Source organism: Mirounga leonina, unplaced genomic scaffold (assembly GCF_011800145.1).
Source record: "Mirounga leonina isolate KUSES-001 unplaced genomic scaffold, KU_Mleo_1.0 Mir_170, whole genome shotgun sequence".
Lineage (NCBI taxonomy): Eukaryota > Metazoa > Chordata > Mammalia > Carnivora > Phocidae > Mirounga > Mirounga leonina.
This window is the reverse complement of record NW_023270433.1, coordinates 36,795,892-36,813,489: the sequence shown is the minus strand read 5'-3', so window position 1 is coordinate 36,813,489 and position 17,598 is coordinate 36,795,892. Positions and strand designations below refer to the sequence as shown.

Sequence of the window (17,598 nt, the reverse complement as noted above, 5' to 3'; positions counted from 1 at the left end):
GAAGTTTTATCATATGAATATGCCCATGAAACCATCACAAAATCAAGACAATGAACATACTACCCCAAAAGTTTGCTCCAGTCCCTATGTAATCAATCCCTTCTACCACTTACCTTAGTCCCCACGAAACCACCAATGTGTTTTCTGTCACTGTAGATAAGTGTTGTAATTTCTAGAACTTTAAGTGGAATTTTAAAATATGCACATTTTTTTTGGTCTGGCTTTGTTCAGTGAATACAATTATTTTAGATTTATACATATGGTCTAAATGCCCTTTCAAAGTTTTAAGGAGCCCAGGATAAGATTTTTTGAAACCTCAACTCACATTATTGAAAGGTAGGCTCTTTTCACATTTTCAAAGCAGAGTATGAGCTATTAAAGGCTGAAAAATGTTGACCTAATGAGATAATGTCAGAAATCGCAGAAAATTCTTTTCAAAAAGGCTGCTATAATACTTATCAACTCTAACAGTCTCAAACTCTGAAACACTGTATAAAAATCAGGTTGACTCACATATTAATATTCTGGCAGGGACAGAGCAGCCAGTAGGTGCTCATTATCTATAAAAACAAATAAAAAGTGCTGAATAGATTGCTGTTTCAACAAGAAGGGCGTTCACTGCACCCTGTTCCAAGGTAGTATCTTACAGAGCTCCCAAGGAATCCATTTTTGCTTTAACTCTATTTAATATGTAAGATTCTATAAGACACAGAGAAAAGCAATAAAGGAGTAACTGAAAAGCAATGGTAGAGTAGATCCAAAGCCACAAAAATATTAATCAGTTCAAAGCAAATGAGAACCACATTAATTACTGACATCTTATTTAACCCTGGCAGAATAAAGAAAATTAAATGGTTTCCTCCTTCTCTATTGTCTAAAAAAAGGAGAGGGACAACTGCTGGCTCAGTCAGTAAAGCATGTGACTCTTGATCTCAGGGTCGTGAGTTCAAGCCTCAAGCGTGTAGAAGCTACTTAAAAATAGAATCTTGGGGAAAGGGCGCAGGGTTTGAAACATGGCTGACGACATGGACCAGCAACAAACTACCAACACCATAGAAGAGCTCAGCCTGGATGAGCGAATTTATGTGAAAATGAGAAATGACAGAGAGCTTTGAGGCAGACTACATGCTTATGATCAGCATTTAAATACGATATTGGGAGATGTGGAAGAAACTGTGACTACTATAGAAATTGATGAGGAAACATATGAAGAGATATATAAATCAACAAAACGGAATATTCCAATGCTTTTTGTCCAGGGAGATGGTGTGTACTAGTTGCCCCTCCATTAAGAATTGGGCTGAAACAAAGAATTTATCATGTATGGAATATAGGAGCTTTTGTATGATTGTCTCTTTAAATGTAGAAACCTGTGTAAAATTTGATATTAAGAAATGACCAAGGATTCTTCTAACTCCTGAAATGAGTTGATTTGCGGATAACTAAAAAAATTTTTTTTTATTATTTTTTTTAAAGATTTTATTTATTTATTTGACACAGAGAGAGAGAGAGAGAGAAAGCACAAGCAGGTGGAGTGGCAGGCAGAGGGAGAGGGAGAAGCAGGCTCCAGAAGAAGCAGGCTCCCTGAGGAGCAGGGAGCCAGATGCGGGGCTCGATCCCAGAACCCTGGGATCATGACCTGAGCCGAAGGCAGTCGCTTAACCAACTGAGCCACCCAGGCACCCCGATAACTAAAAAATTCTTAAGCTAAAGGGCATTTTAATTTTTTTCCAACCCTTTCAATAAATGTACAAGATGCAGAACCTTTTTTCAGGAATTGATTTGTTCTGTTTTTTCAGGCAATTTCTGATTTTTTTCCTTTAAATTAAATTTGATGTTTCCTTTTTTGATAAAAAATAAAATAAAATAAAATCTTAAAAAATTATGTAAAAAGTAAGCATTCTCATATTTCAAATGACACACACATTTTAAAATTGGTAAAAAGAAAAATAACAGAAGAAAATACATAAAAATTATTTACAGTGGCTGCCCTTAGGGGCAGCCTGGCTGGCTCAGTCAGTAGAGCATGCAACTCTTTGATCTCATGGTTGTAGGTTTGAGCCCTATGCTGAAAGCAGAAATTAATTATGGAGAAATTAAAGGGGAAAAAAGGAGTAGGGAGGGAAGGGTTAGTAGTTATTCCTGTTTTTGTTGACTTTTTTTTTTTTTTAAAATTTTATTATTTTTTTGAGAGACAAAAAGTGTGGGGGCCAGGGGGTGGGGGGTGAGAATCTCAAGAAGACACCCTGCTGAATGTGAGTCCAATGTGGGGCTCGATCTCACCACCCTGAGATCATGACCTGAGCCAAAATGAAGAGTCGGACACTTAATCAACTGAACCACCCAGGAGCTCCAATAGTTACTGTTCTAAGCTCTACAAGGAATTTTCAATTTGCACCATGATTACTCATGGATCAATCACCATTATTTTATATAATCTCAGAAAAGTCTTAAATTTTCTTGATAATTTCTGAGAAAAGACATCCAAATTTCCTATGCTAATTCTTTTCACTAATTACAAATTATACTGTGGTATAATATGGGTTCTCCAGAATATTAATCTCTATGGGTGTACATTTGAACTGCTTATTAACAACATTCATTGAACAACCTCATCTGACCCACAGAACAATTAACAGAAAGTTAGGCAGGACAACGATTATGATATTCATTACACTGATAGAAAAGAGAAGGCTCAGTAAGGAAAGATGCATCACTCAAAGTCAACAGGTCAGCTCAGCTACAATTTGAATAAAGGCCTTTTTCATTTTTTTTTTTAAGATTTTATTTTTATTTATTTGAGGGGGAGAGAAGGGGAGAGAGCAAGCAAGAGTACAAGGGAGGGGGTGGGAGAAGCAGACTCCTCGCTGAGCAGGGAGCCCGATGCAGAGGTCAATCCCAGGATGCTAGGATCATGACAGGAGTCGAAGGTAGCCGCTTAACCAACTGAGCACCCAGGCACCCCATGGTCTTTTGCATTTTGATCCCCTGCTGATTTTCTAAACTGCCTGATGACCCAGACAGGAGCCAAAGAGATCTAAAGCTTCTAGCACTGGGAATATCTTTTTCCCCAACAAACTCTTAGCAAAAATTCAAGTAACAAACATATTTAAAAGTTGGACAAGTGCCCACAGGCTGCTCACTCTGTCTTCATCACTGGTACCCATCCCTCCACTGATTCAACTAACCACCCATCTAATCCAGCATCTTCATATTACCAGTACCACAGAGCCTGATGACATCATACCCCAAAGATTTATGGTTAGTATATGGCAGAAGTTAATATATACCTTAAATCTCAATCAAATGAGCATCTCTACTGTCTGTCTTCTTTATACTTTACCCAGTTTGCTCACTAACAAACCAGATATAATACTGCTTCGCAGCAGGACAGAGGTGGCATAACTGTAGTTGATTTCTTTAAAAACATACTTGTAGGGGTGCCTGGGTGGCTCAGTGCTTTAAGCATCTGACTTCCGCTCAGATCACGAACTCAGATGTCCCTCTCCCTGTGCCCCTGTTTGTGCGCTCTCTCTCAAAAAAAAAAGATTTTTAAAATACATATACTTATAAAATAATAAATAAAAATACACTTGTTAAAACAGAATGGTAAAGGGGGGGCGGAAATCTCAAGAAAAAATTTTCAAAGTCTGGGTCACTTTATGTGATATTAAAGGTCAATACTTGAAGGGCACCTGGGTGGCTCAGTCGTTACGCGTCTGCCTTTGGCTCAGGTCATGATCCCAGGGTCCTGGGATCGAGCCCCGCATAGGTCTCCCTGCTCCGCGGGAAGCCTGCTTCTCCCTCTCCCACTCCCCCTGCTTGTGTTCCCTTTCTCGCTGTGTCTCTCTGTCAAATAAATAAATAAAATCTTTTTAAAAAAAGGTCAACACTTGGGGCACCTGGCTGGCTCAATTGGTAGAGCATGCAACTCTTGGGTCTTGGGTTCATGAGTTTGAGCCCCATACCGGACGTAGAGATTACTTAAAAATTAATAAATTTAAAACCCATCATTTAAATAAATAAAGGTTGATACTTATAACCCCTTTATCTCTTCCGCACACTGTTCATGTACATACACATGTTCTGGCGCTTGAGAGTCAAAGAGAAAAATGGTATAAAATATGGTATAGGGCTACTTGTTCAGTTACATTTTCTTTTTTAAATATTTTTTTAATCAAAGAATATCTTATGCTGAGCCCAGAGTTATAGATCAACACTACCAGAGTTAGTGTAGTACACTCAAAAATGTCTATGGAATAAATGAATATAAAAAGAGCTAGTCTAGTTTTAAAAAGAAGGGGTTGGGCCTAGAACCAGAATCACTTATTCAGGTTAATTTCAGCTGTGACCCAAACACTGACTGATCTCCATTAATAAAAATGCTATAAAAAATAAACAGGTCAGGGCGCCTGGGTGGCTCAGTTGGTTAAGCGACTGCCTTTGGCTCAGGTCATGATCCTGGAGTCCCTGGATCGAGTCCCGCATCGGGCTCCCTGCTCAGCAGGGAGCCTGCTTCTCCCTCTGACCCTCCCCCCTCTCATGTGCTCTCTCTCTCTCATTCTCTCTGTCTCAAATAAATAAAAAAAATCTTTAAAATAAATAAATAAATAAATAAAAATAAACAGGTCAGTGGGCGCCTGGTTGGCTCAGTCATTAAGCGCCTGCCTTCAGCTCACATCATGATCTCAGGGTCCTGGGATCGAGCCCCGCATCGGGCTCCCTGTTCAGTGTGAAGCCTGCTTCTCCCTTTCTCCCTCTCCCACTCCCCCTGCTTATGTTCCCTCTCTCGCTGTATCTGTCAAAGAAATAAATAAAATCTTTAATAAACAAACAAACAGGTCAGGCAATAGCAGCACTTGGTTATCAGAACAAACAAGGGGTGCCCAGGTGGCTCAGTAAGTCAAGCATCTAACTTTGGCTCAGGTCATGATCCCGGAGTCCTGGGATCGAGTCTCACATCGGGCTCCCTGCTCAGCAGGGAGCCTCCTTCTCCCTCTCTCCCTCTGTCCGCCCCCACTGCTTCAGCACTCTCACTCTCAAATAAATAAAATCTTTAAAAATTAAAAATTTTTTAAATTTTTAAAAGAACAAACAAAAGATAAGCTAAAAAAATGATTTCAGTCCTGTTTTACAATTGGTCATTTTTAAGTGGATGCTTTAAAACCAAGTTTCTTAAAAATCTCAAAACACCAACCTCCTTCTGAGATGCACTTGCTAAAAAACATGATAATCATAGATGTCTGAAAAGGAGCCATGAACAACTCAAGATGTCTCCAGCTTTCTTCAAGGAATGCATGCCCCAATCAGAAACCAAAAGGAGAAGGATCTAATCTGATGCTAAATACTTACATCTTCAGTCCAGTCGTCTGTTGTCCACTCTTCCACAGAATTCTTCCAGGTTCCTGTTGACAATAATCATAGTTTACATCACAAAGCCAAATACTATCTTACTGCAAATAATTCTCTGTTGTATACTGCACAAGATGTGTCATGTATCTCATTAGTAATTTAGTTTACAATCCAAGAAATATGAAGCTCCTGATCTATTCTCAGTAAAATGTCATGTTCTCATATACCAACTTAGCTAGGTACTATCCACATAACCTCAAAGCAATTTCTGAAACTGATTTTGCATCAGTGTAGATCATATTCAAGCAATTCTGCCATAAGTACGAACACAGCACAAATACACACAATGAGATCCTTATGATATATAAAACTTAGAACAAAATTATGAAGCGGTCTGCCTTGGACCCTAATTTCATGTAGATTACAGAGTTTCTAAATTTATACAAGCATCCTTTTTATAAGATATTTATTCCATTCTATGGTTTTCTAATAGATCCCCAGCAAAGGTTAGTCCTGTTCACATGAAGTATGGTGCTGTAACTCCTGATTAGGTACAAAGGATCTGCGCAAACAATTGTTACAGAACAAACATCTATCAAATAATTAAGTGCTTTAAAAAGAAAGCATTTGTGGTGGCATCTGGGTGGCTCATTTGGTTAAGCCTCTGTCTTCAGCTCAGGTCATGATCCCGGAGACCTGGGATCGAGCCCTAAGTCAGGCTCCATGCTCAGCGGAGAGTCTGCTTCCCCCTCTCCCTCTGTCCCTTCCCCTGCTCCTTCTCTCTCTCTCACTCTCAAGTAATAATAAAATCTTTAAATTTTTTTTTAAAGATTAAAAAAAAAAAAACCATGTGTCCAGAAATGCTGACTTTAGTATTCAGAGATCCTGTATAAGTACAGGACCATTATTTTAAAATACACATGCAAATACACACCCAGAGAAAATGGTTTTAAAAGAAAATATACCAAGATATCAACTATAACTACCCCCAGGAAGTAAGACTGTCAATGTTTTCGTTCCTTCCAACAGGAAGAAATGAGCTGAGCATCTGACCTACAATGAAGTCTGTGTGTAGAGAGGACAAAAGGAAGAGAAGGGAACACTCTTGAGAAAAAAAGGCAGGTAACCAGATCTCATCTCCTTGGAATCAGGTCAATAACCTCATAACCAACTGCCTCATAAATAAATAGATGTTATTACCTAGGAATAGAGTCCTTCTCTATGGAATCTTTTGATTGGATATCCCTAGTTTAGGACTGGTTATGGCAAACACAGAATTGATGCATTTATGCAGTATGGCTCCCTATAAAATATCACCTAAGATATGCTACTACTTGGGAGATTTTTTTAAACGTGCGAAAATTCCCTGCTGTCAGAAACCTACACACATCACTGATAGACTTTATCTATTATTGTGGATCATAGGGCATATATATTATAGGAAGGAAGAATGGCAATACAGGCACTCATTGTTCTTCTGTGCTTCTCAACTGCATGTATCCTTGAAATAACTGTAAAGATTCACAGAGAAAGATCTAAACTGACAATCTGATCCTTTGTACTGGTTTACTCACCATACTTTTTTTTTTTTTTTTAGATTTTATTTATTTATTTGACAGAGCACAAGTAGGTAGAGAGGCAGGCAGAGGGAGAGGGAGAAGCAGGCTCTCCACTGAGCAGGGAGCCTGATATGGGACTCGATCCCAGAACCCTGGGATCATGACCTGAGCCAAAGGCAGCCGCTTAACCAACTGAGCCACCCAGGCGCCCCCTCATACCTTTTAATGGTTTCCATAATTTTTCCACAAATGTCATAAAACAAATATCCCAAAACATCTCTCTGAATTAAAATATTTTCTTAAAACTAGAAAAAAGTTATAGCCTAAGTGAAAAAACAAAACATGCAATTAGTCCCAGTCGGAAATCAGTACTGAAAACTTGTTCTCTAAGACCTCTGCACCGACTTCTTGGAGATCACCCTGTACACAAACCTTAATAAATCTAAGGCAAGCCATGTACATACTCTCCACTCTTATATTCCTTCTACAATGTGACTTTCTTCTAGGTACTAATAATACATAATCTCCAATCTTTGAATATATCTCCTTCGAAACTTCTCTAAGTAAATTTATAGTTTTAAAAGGACACAATTAAAGAATGGACAGTACACACTGTTCTTGGTGCCACCTCCATGCAACCTACCATATGCTCACGCTGTCAAATTCATCGTAAGAAACAGTATTCTAAAGATTAACAGATTCTGGAGTACCTGGGTGGCTGAGTCGTTAAGCGTCTGCCTTCGGCTCAGGTCATGATCCCAGAGTCCTGGGATCGAGCCCCACATCGGGCTGGCTCCCTGCTCGGCGGGAGGCCTGCTTCTCCCTCTCCCACTCCCACTGCTTGTTACCTCTCTCACTGTGTCTCTCTCTCTGCCAAATAAATAAATAAAATCTTAAAAAAAAAAATGATTAAGAAATTTTATGAAAAGCTGAGGCTCAACCTAAGCAGTTTTAGGAACATTCTAATCAAGAAACAGAAAACAGGGGCACCTAGCTATCTCAGTCTGTAGAGCATGGGACTCTTGATCTTGGGGTTGTAAGTTTAAGTCCCACACTGGATGTTGAGATTACTTAAAAATAAATTCTTAAAAAAAAAAAAAAAACTTGAAAGTTGGAAAATACTAGAAAGATAAAAAGAAGGGATATCCCAAAGGAGAAAAATAACGATGAAGCATTAAAAAGCCTTCTATATAAAATATTAAAAGTATCCTAAAGTTTACAACATACCTTTTTTTCCCCAAAATTTTTAAGTTGTGGTAAAATACTCATAAAATTTAGTCTTGTGATCATTTTTAAATGTACTCTGTGGTATTAAGTTAAAGCACACTTTCATACACATGATGTAAAGAGATTGGACTAACACTTAAGAGACAGGGGTATTTTGAAAATAATTAAAACACGAATTTAGACATGTAGAATACAGTCAGAATGTGAGTACATTTACTAACTGGCAGAAGACCATATATGTAGTCACAAGCAGAAGTGCAACATGGTAAAGTGGTTATGTCAGGCAACAGAGGGGATAGCCCCTTATCAGAAATCAGGGCCAACTGTTGCAGTAACCCACCCTAAATACATAGACTATAAAATTATGAGACATTACATAGAGACGAATTTGGTTCAAGTCCTAATCCTACTGTAAAATATTAGAATTTTACAGTAAGACTTTGGTCTCCATTATAGACCTATAAACCTACACCTCAAACTATGGGAAAATGTCAGTAACAATTTATTTTCAGCTCATAACAAATTTGAGATGCATGCTTTATGTTCAACTTAACTTGATGTTAGCCCTCTATCAAAAGCATACATAAGGCAGCCACACAGGAAAAAGGAAAACAATGAGTTAAAAACCTGTGCTGTCTTGAAGGCCAATCTATAAAACACTTCCATAATCAAAAGTTGATATTTAATCAAGTAGTTGTAAAAATACAGTTTTTACAATTATACGAGGTTTTCTTAGCTAGCCTTGATTAAAATGGAAGATACTATAAGCATTTTAGGAGATTTTTTTCTTTTTAAAGTAAGCTCTGTGCCCAACATGCTGCTTGAACTCATGACCCCAAAATCAAGTCGCGTGCTCTGCAGATTGAGCCAGCTAGGCACCCCCATTTTAGTAGATTTGTAACTAAGGGAAATTTTTCAATTAAAACAATACCTTTGAGTCCATAAAAATTTTTGTTTGGCAGATCCTGAGCTACAATATGAACACTTGATGCCAGTTCTGCAGATCAATGTACAAGGGAAGGTCTTAACATATTAAATTAATGAAGGTATTCATCAAAAGAAAAACAGGTCAGCAACTTAGAGAAAGTAAAGCGTCAAAGCTATGTCTACGCTGTGCATCAGAGAAGAAAACTTACAGCAATCCATATTGTGACAGCCCACTGTGACTCAACTATAAATCTTATTATTAGCCAGATGGCCTCTGAACATTCAACTGCATCAACTACCCTTGTTCATATTCCCATGTTCATCAAACTCCCTTCCCACTTGTCAAGAGCATTCCAATGTTTAACAAGTTATGTTTAGTATGTTTAAATTTAATAAATTAGCATTCTGACTACCCTTCAGTCTTTCTACTTTGGTTAATGGAGGTCTGCTCTAAGGAATGGATTTATTATCCTGTCAAAAGTCAGGTTTCTGAGCCTATAATTATGGCTGAGGGCCAGACTTGGAACTCTGTGTTTTCAACAAGACAATGCCACTCTATGACGCCCCTAGAGAAATACCCAGGGCTCTATCAACGGAATCCTTTAACTGTATTTTGCATTAAACATGTTTGCTTATTTTTTAGCAAGGAATCGGCTACTCTAAATGAGAACGAGGAGAAGGAGGGAGAAGAGATAGACACAAGACAGAAAAGAACAGGAGGCAGAATGAGAAAAAAGAAAAGTAACAGTTAATCAACTAATTCAACATTGTTTCAACACCTGATTTCAAAATCAATAAAGGTTATGAATAAAGCTGCTTTACATTCTGTGCAGGTTTTTGTGTGGCTATGTTTTCATTCCTCTTCAATAAAAAACAAGGGTTGGGGCGCCTGGGTGGCTCAGTTGTTAAGCGTCTGCCTTCGGCTCAGGTCATGATCCTAGGGTCCTGGGATCGAGCCCCCATCGGGCTCCCTGCTCTGCAGGAAGCCTGCTTCTCCCTCTCCCACTCCCCCTGCTTGTGTTCCTGCTTTCACTGTCTCTCTCTGTGTCAAATAAATAAAATCTTTAAAAACAAAAACAAAAACAAGGGTTGAGATTGTTAAGACTATGTCGTGAATGTACGCTTTCACACCAGGAATGTATGAGTTCCGGCTGTTCTGCCACCTTCATTAATACTTAGTACTGTCAGTTTCCTTCTACAGCCATTTTTGTTTTGATTTTGTTTTTTTTTTTTTTAAGTAACTTCTACACCCAACATAAGTCTTGAACCTACAACCCCAAGATCAAGAGTCGCGTGCTCTACTGACTGAGCCAGTCAGTTGCCCCTCTAAAGCCATTTTTATGAATGAAAAGTGGCAACCTATTATGGTTTTAATTTGTATTTCTCCTACAACCAATGATAATGAGCACATTTTTATCTTCCTCTTTGAAGTATATGTTCAAATCTTTTGCTCTTTTATTAACTTTTTATTTTGAAATAACTACAGATTGACTAGAAGTTATCCATATCCTAATGATTACATGCCCCATAATTATAGTACAACAATAAAAAAAACTGGCATAGATACAAAGTGTGTGTATAGTTCTAGGTCATCTTTTTATTTTGGTAAAATACACTTAAAATCACTTTGGGGGGGGGGCAAAAAACTTACCATGTTAACCCTTAAGTGTACAACGCATTACCATTATATTCACAGTGTTATACAAACCAACACCACTACCCATTTCCACAACTTTTTCATTTTTGCTCATTTTTATTGCTCATTTATTTTATTGCGTTGCTTGTTTTCTTATGAGTTGTTAGGAATTCTTTATATATTCTATATACAAATCCCTTTTCAAATGGGGGTTTGGGGGTGCCTGGCTGGCTCAGTCGGTAGAGCATGTGGCTCTTGATCTCTGGGTTGCAGGTTCAAGCCCCATGTTGGGTAGAGAGATAACATAAAAGGGGCACCTGGGTGGCTCAGTCATTAAGCGTCTGCTTTCGGCTCAGGTCATGATCCCAGGGTCCTGGGATCAAGCCCCGTATCGGGCTCCCTGCTCAGCAGAAGTCTGCTTCTCCCTCTCCCACTCCCCCTGCTTGTGTTCCCTCTCTCGCGGTGTCTCTGTGAAATAAATAAATAAAATTTTTAAAAATAATAAAATAAAAAATGGGAGTTTTATAAATATTTCCTCCTTTCATCTTATTTATTTTCTTCTCAAGAACCAAGTTTTTGGGGCACCTGTGTGGCTCAGTCGTTTAAGCATCTGCCTTTGGCTCAGGTCATGATCCCAGGGTCCTGGGATCGAGCCCCGCATGGGGCTCCCTGCTCAGCGGAGAGCCTGCTTCTCCCTCTCCTTCTGCCTGCCGCTCTGCCTATCTCTGCTCTCTATCTCTCTGTCAAATAAATAAAATCTTAAAAAAAAAAAAAAAAAAGAACCAAGTTTTTGTTTTATAACTCGTGCTTACTGTGTCCTATATAAGAAATCTTGCCTAACCCAAGGTGGCCTAAGATGTGCCCCTGTATTTTCTTTAGAAGTTATCCTACCAGGTTTCACATTTAGAACTATTACCTACTTGGGGCGCCTGGGTTGCTCAGTTGGTTAAGCGGCTGTCTTCGGCTCAGGTCATGATCCCTGGGTCCTGGGACTGAGCCCCACGTCCGGCTCCCTGCTCAGTGGAGAGCCTGCTTCTCCCTCTCTCTCTGCCTGCCTCTCTGCCTACTTGTGCTTTCTCTGTGTCAAATAAATAAAATCTTTAAAAAATAAAAATAAATTAAAAAAAAAGAACTATTACCTACTTGATTTTATTTTTTTTGTGTGTAGGACAGTGTAATAAATACCACTGAAGTGCCTTGAAACTGTTGTCCTAAGTCAATTAATTAGCCATATATCTATGGGTTTATTGCTAGATTTGCTATTACATAATTGATCAGTCTCAATGCTTTTGCCAAATCCACAGATTATTGTAGCTTTAACTTTTTAAGGGGCGCCTGGGTGGCTCAGTTGGTTGAGCGTCCAACTCTTGGTTTCCGCTCAGGTCATGATCTCAGGGTCATGAGCTCACGCCCCATGTTGGTCTCCATGCTGGGTGAGGAGCCTACTTAAGATCCTCCCCCCACCAAAAAAAAGAATCTCTCTCTCTCCCTCTGCTCCTCTCCCCTCCCCCCCAAAGAAAGAAAGAAACAAACTTTTGAAATCAAGGCGTATGATCTAAACGTTGTTGTTCTTTTTCAAAATTCTTTGGGCTATGCCAGTTCCTGTATTTGTCTATAAAAATTTATTTATTTTTAAAATTTTATTTGACAGAGACAAAGCGAGAGAAGAAACACAAGCAGGGGGAGAGGGAGAAGCAGGCTTCCCGCCGAGCAGGGAGCCTGATGCAGGGCTGGATCCCAGGACCCTGGGACCATGACCTGAGCCGAAGGCAGACGCTTAACAACTGAGCCACCCAGCTGCCCCTAAATAAAGTGTTTTTTAAAAAAATAAATTTGGGGGGCACCTGGGTGGCTCAGTCGTTAAGTGTCTGCCTTCGGCTCAGGTCATAATCCCAGGGTCGGGCTCCCTGCTCGGCAGGAAGCCTGCTTCTCCCTCTCCTGCTCCCCCTGCTTGTGTTCCTTCTCTCGCTCTCTCTCTCTGTGTCAAATAAATAAATAAAATCCTAAAAAAACAAAACAGAAACATTTTATTTATTTGCCAGAGAGAGAAAGCGCGCGTGCGTGCATAAGCGGGGGGGAGGGGGGGCACCAGACAGAGGGACAAGTAGGCTCCACGCTGAGCAAGGAGTCCAATGTGGGACTCCATCCCAGGACCCTAGGATCATACCCTGACCTGAAGGCAGACGCTTAACCAACTGAGCCACCCAGGCGTCTCTTCTATAAAAACTTCAAAATCAAGTTAATTTACACAACAATAATCTGCTAGGATTTTTTTTTAAAGTATTTATTCGAGAGAGAAAAAGAGAGCATGCACAAGTGGGAGGGGGCAGAGAGAAGCTGACTCCCCGATGTGCAGAGAGCCAGATGCCCAGCTGAGCCTAAGGCAGATGCCCAACCGAATGAGCCACCCAGGCGCCCTGCTAGATTTTGATTCAACTTGTACTGCACCTAAACACCAATTTGAGAAAAAATAACTTTTTAATAATATACTGAATGATCCAGTTCATAAACACTGAGTATCTCTCCCCTTTGTTGGGTCTTGATATTTCTCATCAAGATGCATAATTTTCTACAAATATTGCACACATTCTAAGTATTTCATGTTTTTATAATACTGTAAATAATACTTTTTTTCCTTTTTAATTCTCATTTGCAATTGTTCATTGCTAGTAAAGAAACACAGTCTTGATTTTAGGGGTGGTCACAGAAGTATATGCATTTGTTTGACTTCACCTACTTGTACCCTTAAAAAAGATAAATATTATTGCCTATAAAATTTATCTCAATAAACCTGACATTTTTAAAAACTAGCAAGATAAATTTTCACAAAGTGTAGTACCATGAATTAATGTCCAAGGAGAGAGTCAGTAAAAACTAAGTTTCACAACAGTGAGAGCTGAAATATATAAAAATGGTATATCTTTCCATTTATTTCTTGAAACTTGATTCCATGTTTTAAATATAACATTTAACATTTTCATAGGTAGAAGTCTTACCATCTTGCTCATTACACTTCTTCCTAAGCATTTGATGTTTTTGAGGCTCCTAATTTTTTTCCATTTTCTCTTTGTTGATGGTTTATAGAATATATTTTCTATTGAACTCTTACCTAGCACCTTTTAAAACTCCCTTATTCATTTTTTTTTTTTTAAAGATTTTATTTATTTATTTGACAGAGAGACAGCGAGAGCAGGAACACAAGCAGGGGGAGTGGGAGAGGGAGAAGCGGGCTTCCTGCCGAGCAGGGAGCCCGATGTGGGACTCGATCCCAGGACCCGGGGATCATGACCTGAGCCGAAGGCAGACGCTTAACGACTGAGCCACCCAGGCGCCCCTCCCTTATTCATTTTTAATATTTTATCTAGATTTTTATATCACTGCCAGGAATGACAGGTTCTTCCTTGTCTTTCTAACCCTTCTGACTTTTTTCATTCTTTACTGTAATGATTACAACCTCTAGTACACTGTCATATAGAAAGAGTAAGAGTAAACTCCTTTATCTTGTTCCAGAGAAAAAATATACAACACATCACAATTAACCGTAACACTTGCTGTAAGTTTTGTAGATATCCCCTACCTGATTAAGGAAATTTCCTTATATTCCAGATTTGCCAGTTTATTAAAAAGGCAGAAATGGATGTTGGGTTTTGTTTGAAATGCTAAGAATTTTCAGCTTTACTCAAAGTATGAATAGTACTTATTTTTGTTACTGAAATATAATTTGTACAGCATAAAATCCACTCTTTTAAAACACACAACTGAGCAGTGTTTAGTATATTCACAAGTTGTAAAACAATCATGACTATCTATTCAAGAATATTTTCATCACTCCCAAGAAGAAATCTTGAACCCATTAGTAGTCACTCCCCATTTTTCCCAAACATTCCCAACCCTATGCAACCAATAGTCTACTTCTATGTATCTGCCTGATCTGGGTATTTCATACAAATGAAATCACACAATATAAAGTATGTGGTCCTTTATGACTAGCTTCTTTCACTCAGCATGTTTTTAAGATTCATCCAGTTACAGCATGCATTAGCACTTCACTCCTTTTTATAGAATGAATATTCCATTGTATGGATAATATACCACATTTTACTCATCCATTCACCCACTGAGGGACATCTGATTTGTTTCCATGTTTTGCTACTATGAATTATGCTTCTATGAACATCTGTACACAAGGTTCTACATAAAGCTAGGTCCTCCATTCCCCTGAGTATGTATCTGGGAGGTGACTGGTTTTTTATTTTTTATTTATTTATTTATTTATTTATTTATTTTTAAAGATTTTATTTATTTATTTGACAGAGAGAGACACAGCAAGAGAGGGAACACAAGCAGGGGGAGTGGGAGAGGGAGAAGCAAGGCTCCCCGCAGAGCAGGGAGCCTGATGTGGGACTCGATCCCAGGACCCTGGGATCACGACCTGAGCCGAAGGCAGCTGCTTAACTGACTGAGCCACCCAGGCGCCCGGTGACTGGTTTTTTAATGTTAAAGAAACTTGACTACCAAGAATACATTTAGGGGCGCCTGGGTGGCTCAGATGGTTAAGCGTCTGCCTTCGGCTCAGGTCATGATCCCAGCGAGCCCCACGTCTGGCTCCTGGCTCGGCGGGGAGCCTGCTTATGCTCGCTCTCTCTCTCTGGATGTCTCTGTCTCAAATGAACAAATAAAATCTTAAAAAAAAAAAAAAAAAAGAATGCATTTAAAATGGCCATGATGTATTATCCTTTTATATCTTACTGAATGGTTTTCCAATATTTGGCTTAAGATTTTTACATCTGTGTTGAAGAGTGAGATTAACCTGTAATTTCAAATGTTAGCACAAAATTTATTGACATGAAGTATCTTACAATCTTCTAATATCTGATATTACAATTGTAATTATATTAAAATATAAATTATATAGAATACATATTACAATTATAATTAATATCAATATCCTTTTTTTCATTCCTATAACCAATTATATATGCTGCTTCTCCCTCACTTGATCAGTCTCCAAGTAACCTTACCAACTTTACTAGTCTTTTCAAATTACCATTTTTATAACTTTTGTTGATCCTCTCTATATTATCCTTTGATTTCTAGTTCACTGATTGTGTTTCTGTGGTGCTGGCACAGTACTGTTTTTTGACCAGGATAGATATTATATGGATGTTTCCTTTTAGATTATTTATTGAACTATAATTTTATATTTGTAGTTAGAATTCATGAATTGTCAAAACAGGTCTTTATTTTTTTTAATGTTTTATTTATTTATTCATGAAAGTCAGAGAGAGAGAGAGAGAGAGAGGCAGAGGCCTCGCAGAGGCAGAGGCAGAGGGAGAAGCAGGCTCCCCGCCTAGCAGGGAGCCCGATGCAGGACTCGACCCCAGGACCCTGGGATCATGACCTGAGCCGAAGGCAGACGCTTAACCATCTGAGCCACCCAGGCACCCCAAAACAGGTCTTTATAAATATAAATGTAGTAGTTAATATCTATATTATCATGAAAAAAAATCTAGGATCTCTATTAAATAAACACACCAATTAATAACTATTTATCCATGAATTTCCAAAACAAAACTAGGATACAGAAAAAATCTGCAAAAGCACTTGGTGCCCAAACCTACCTATCACCCACCACTTTATCTGGCCAAATTTATGTCCACCAACAGGAACGGTACTTTCCAGTAACAAGTCTTCCCCTAAGAAATGATATATATACACTGATATTTGAGTGTGATTTTGTACTGACTTACACAGATTAATTAAAGGCTCTCCCTCAGAGTGAAGAAGAAAAACATCAAATACCTTATGGTCAATAAGATTTTTAAGTAAGACTTTGGAGGTAAGAACCAGCTAATAGTCTCAGAGGTAGGACAGCGGCCTGTTTTTCATTCTTCTCCATGGGCACACCTTTGTATGTTAAGGACTCAAACATTTAAAACACATCTTTGACAACAGACACTTACCAGTTCCCTCATCTGCACCATTCTGAGTAGCTTCCCAAACTACTGGCTTTGTAACACACCCATCTATAGATGGAGAATCTGAATAGTCCGCAGGATTAAATGTCCTTAGGTTTGAAAAAAATAAAGAATTTAAGGCAAAGGCAACAATTACCAAAGTCACAAAATCAACCATACATCATCTTCCCCCCCAACCCAAAAAAACCCTGTCCCTTCTAAAAGCCATTATAAGAAACTTCACCTTCCTTCTCCTATTTAATTATAGCTAATTCTTCTGGCCATCAGGATATAGATCTTCTAAAAAGCAGTGATTTACTAGGGACCTTCCATACACTCTTGTATGATGCCCTTATTTCCCTAAACTGCTGCCCTCTGCATCCTAAAGCAGATGTGCACAACTATAATTGTATTAGGAAGAATAAGGGCTCTAATGGAAAGCCCTAAAAACTAAGGCCAGACTTAAACACACAGTCTTTTCTTCCCAAGTCAGAATCCAGATTCTTTTTGTATAGAAATGGTGGATCTAAAGACAATGTTTCATTCAGGTTTTTTTTCCATTAAAATTCTAAACACCCATGATTCAGAAGTCTAACTAAAGCCAAATCAATACTATCTCTAAAATTTTCAGAACAGAATTTAAAATTTCTTCCAGCTTTATTGAGATTATCATTGACAAAGAAAAAAATCATTAAAGAATATTTTTGAAAGTAAACCGCAAAATCTACTAAATAGTCTAAAGCTACTGAGCTGGGCACATACAGTATGTTTAAGTGTTCCAGCCAGTTTGCTCCCTATGTATTATCCTTCCTTCATCCACAATGAGCTCATGCAAGAAACTGAAATGGCAAGAGGTATCACTGAAGTCAGCAAACACCTCCTTGACCCTGCCCCCCAGTGCTGCCCTGGAGCTAGGAAGAGACAAAAGGGTTTTGCTGGA

The 17,598-nt window shown here is 38.7% G+C and overlaps 1 protein-coding gene and 1 pseudogene across 5 annotated transcripts in view; one reads left to right on the top strand and one right to left on the bottom strand.

Annotated features, from left to right (window-relative positions):
• The window catches only part of UBAP2 (ubiquitin associated protein 2), a 133,450-nt gene that overhangs the window by 33,503 nt on the left and 82,349 nt on the right, over positions 1-17,598 (bottom strand). For all 5 annotated transcript variants that reach the window (XM_035016464.1, XM_035016466.1, XM_035016465.1 and 2 more), the window contains 2 exons: positions 16,665-16,768; positions 5,353-5,405 (listed from right to left, as the gene is read on the bottom strand). In XM_035016464.1, coding sequence (XP_034872355.1) covers positions 5,353-5,405; positions 16,665-16,768 — 157 coding nt within the window. The remainder of the gene's footprint in view (positions 1-5,352; positions 5,406-16,664; positions 16,769-17,598) is intronic.
• Positions 1,014-1,443, top strand: LOC118018016 (annotated as a pseudogene).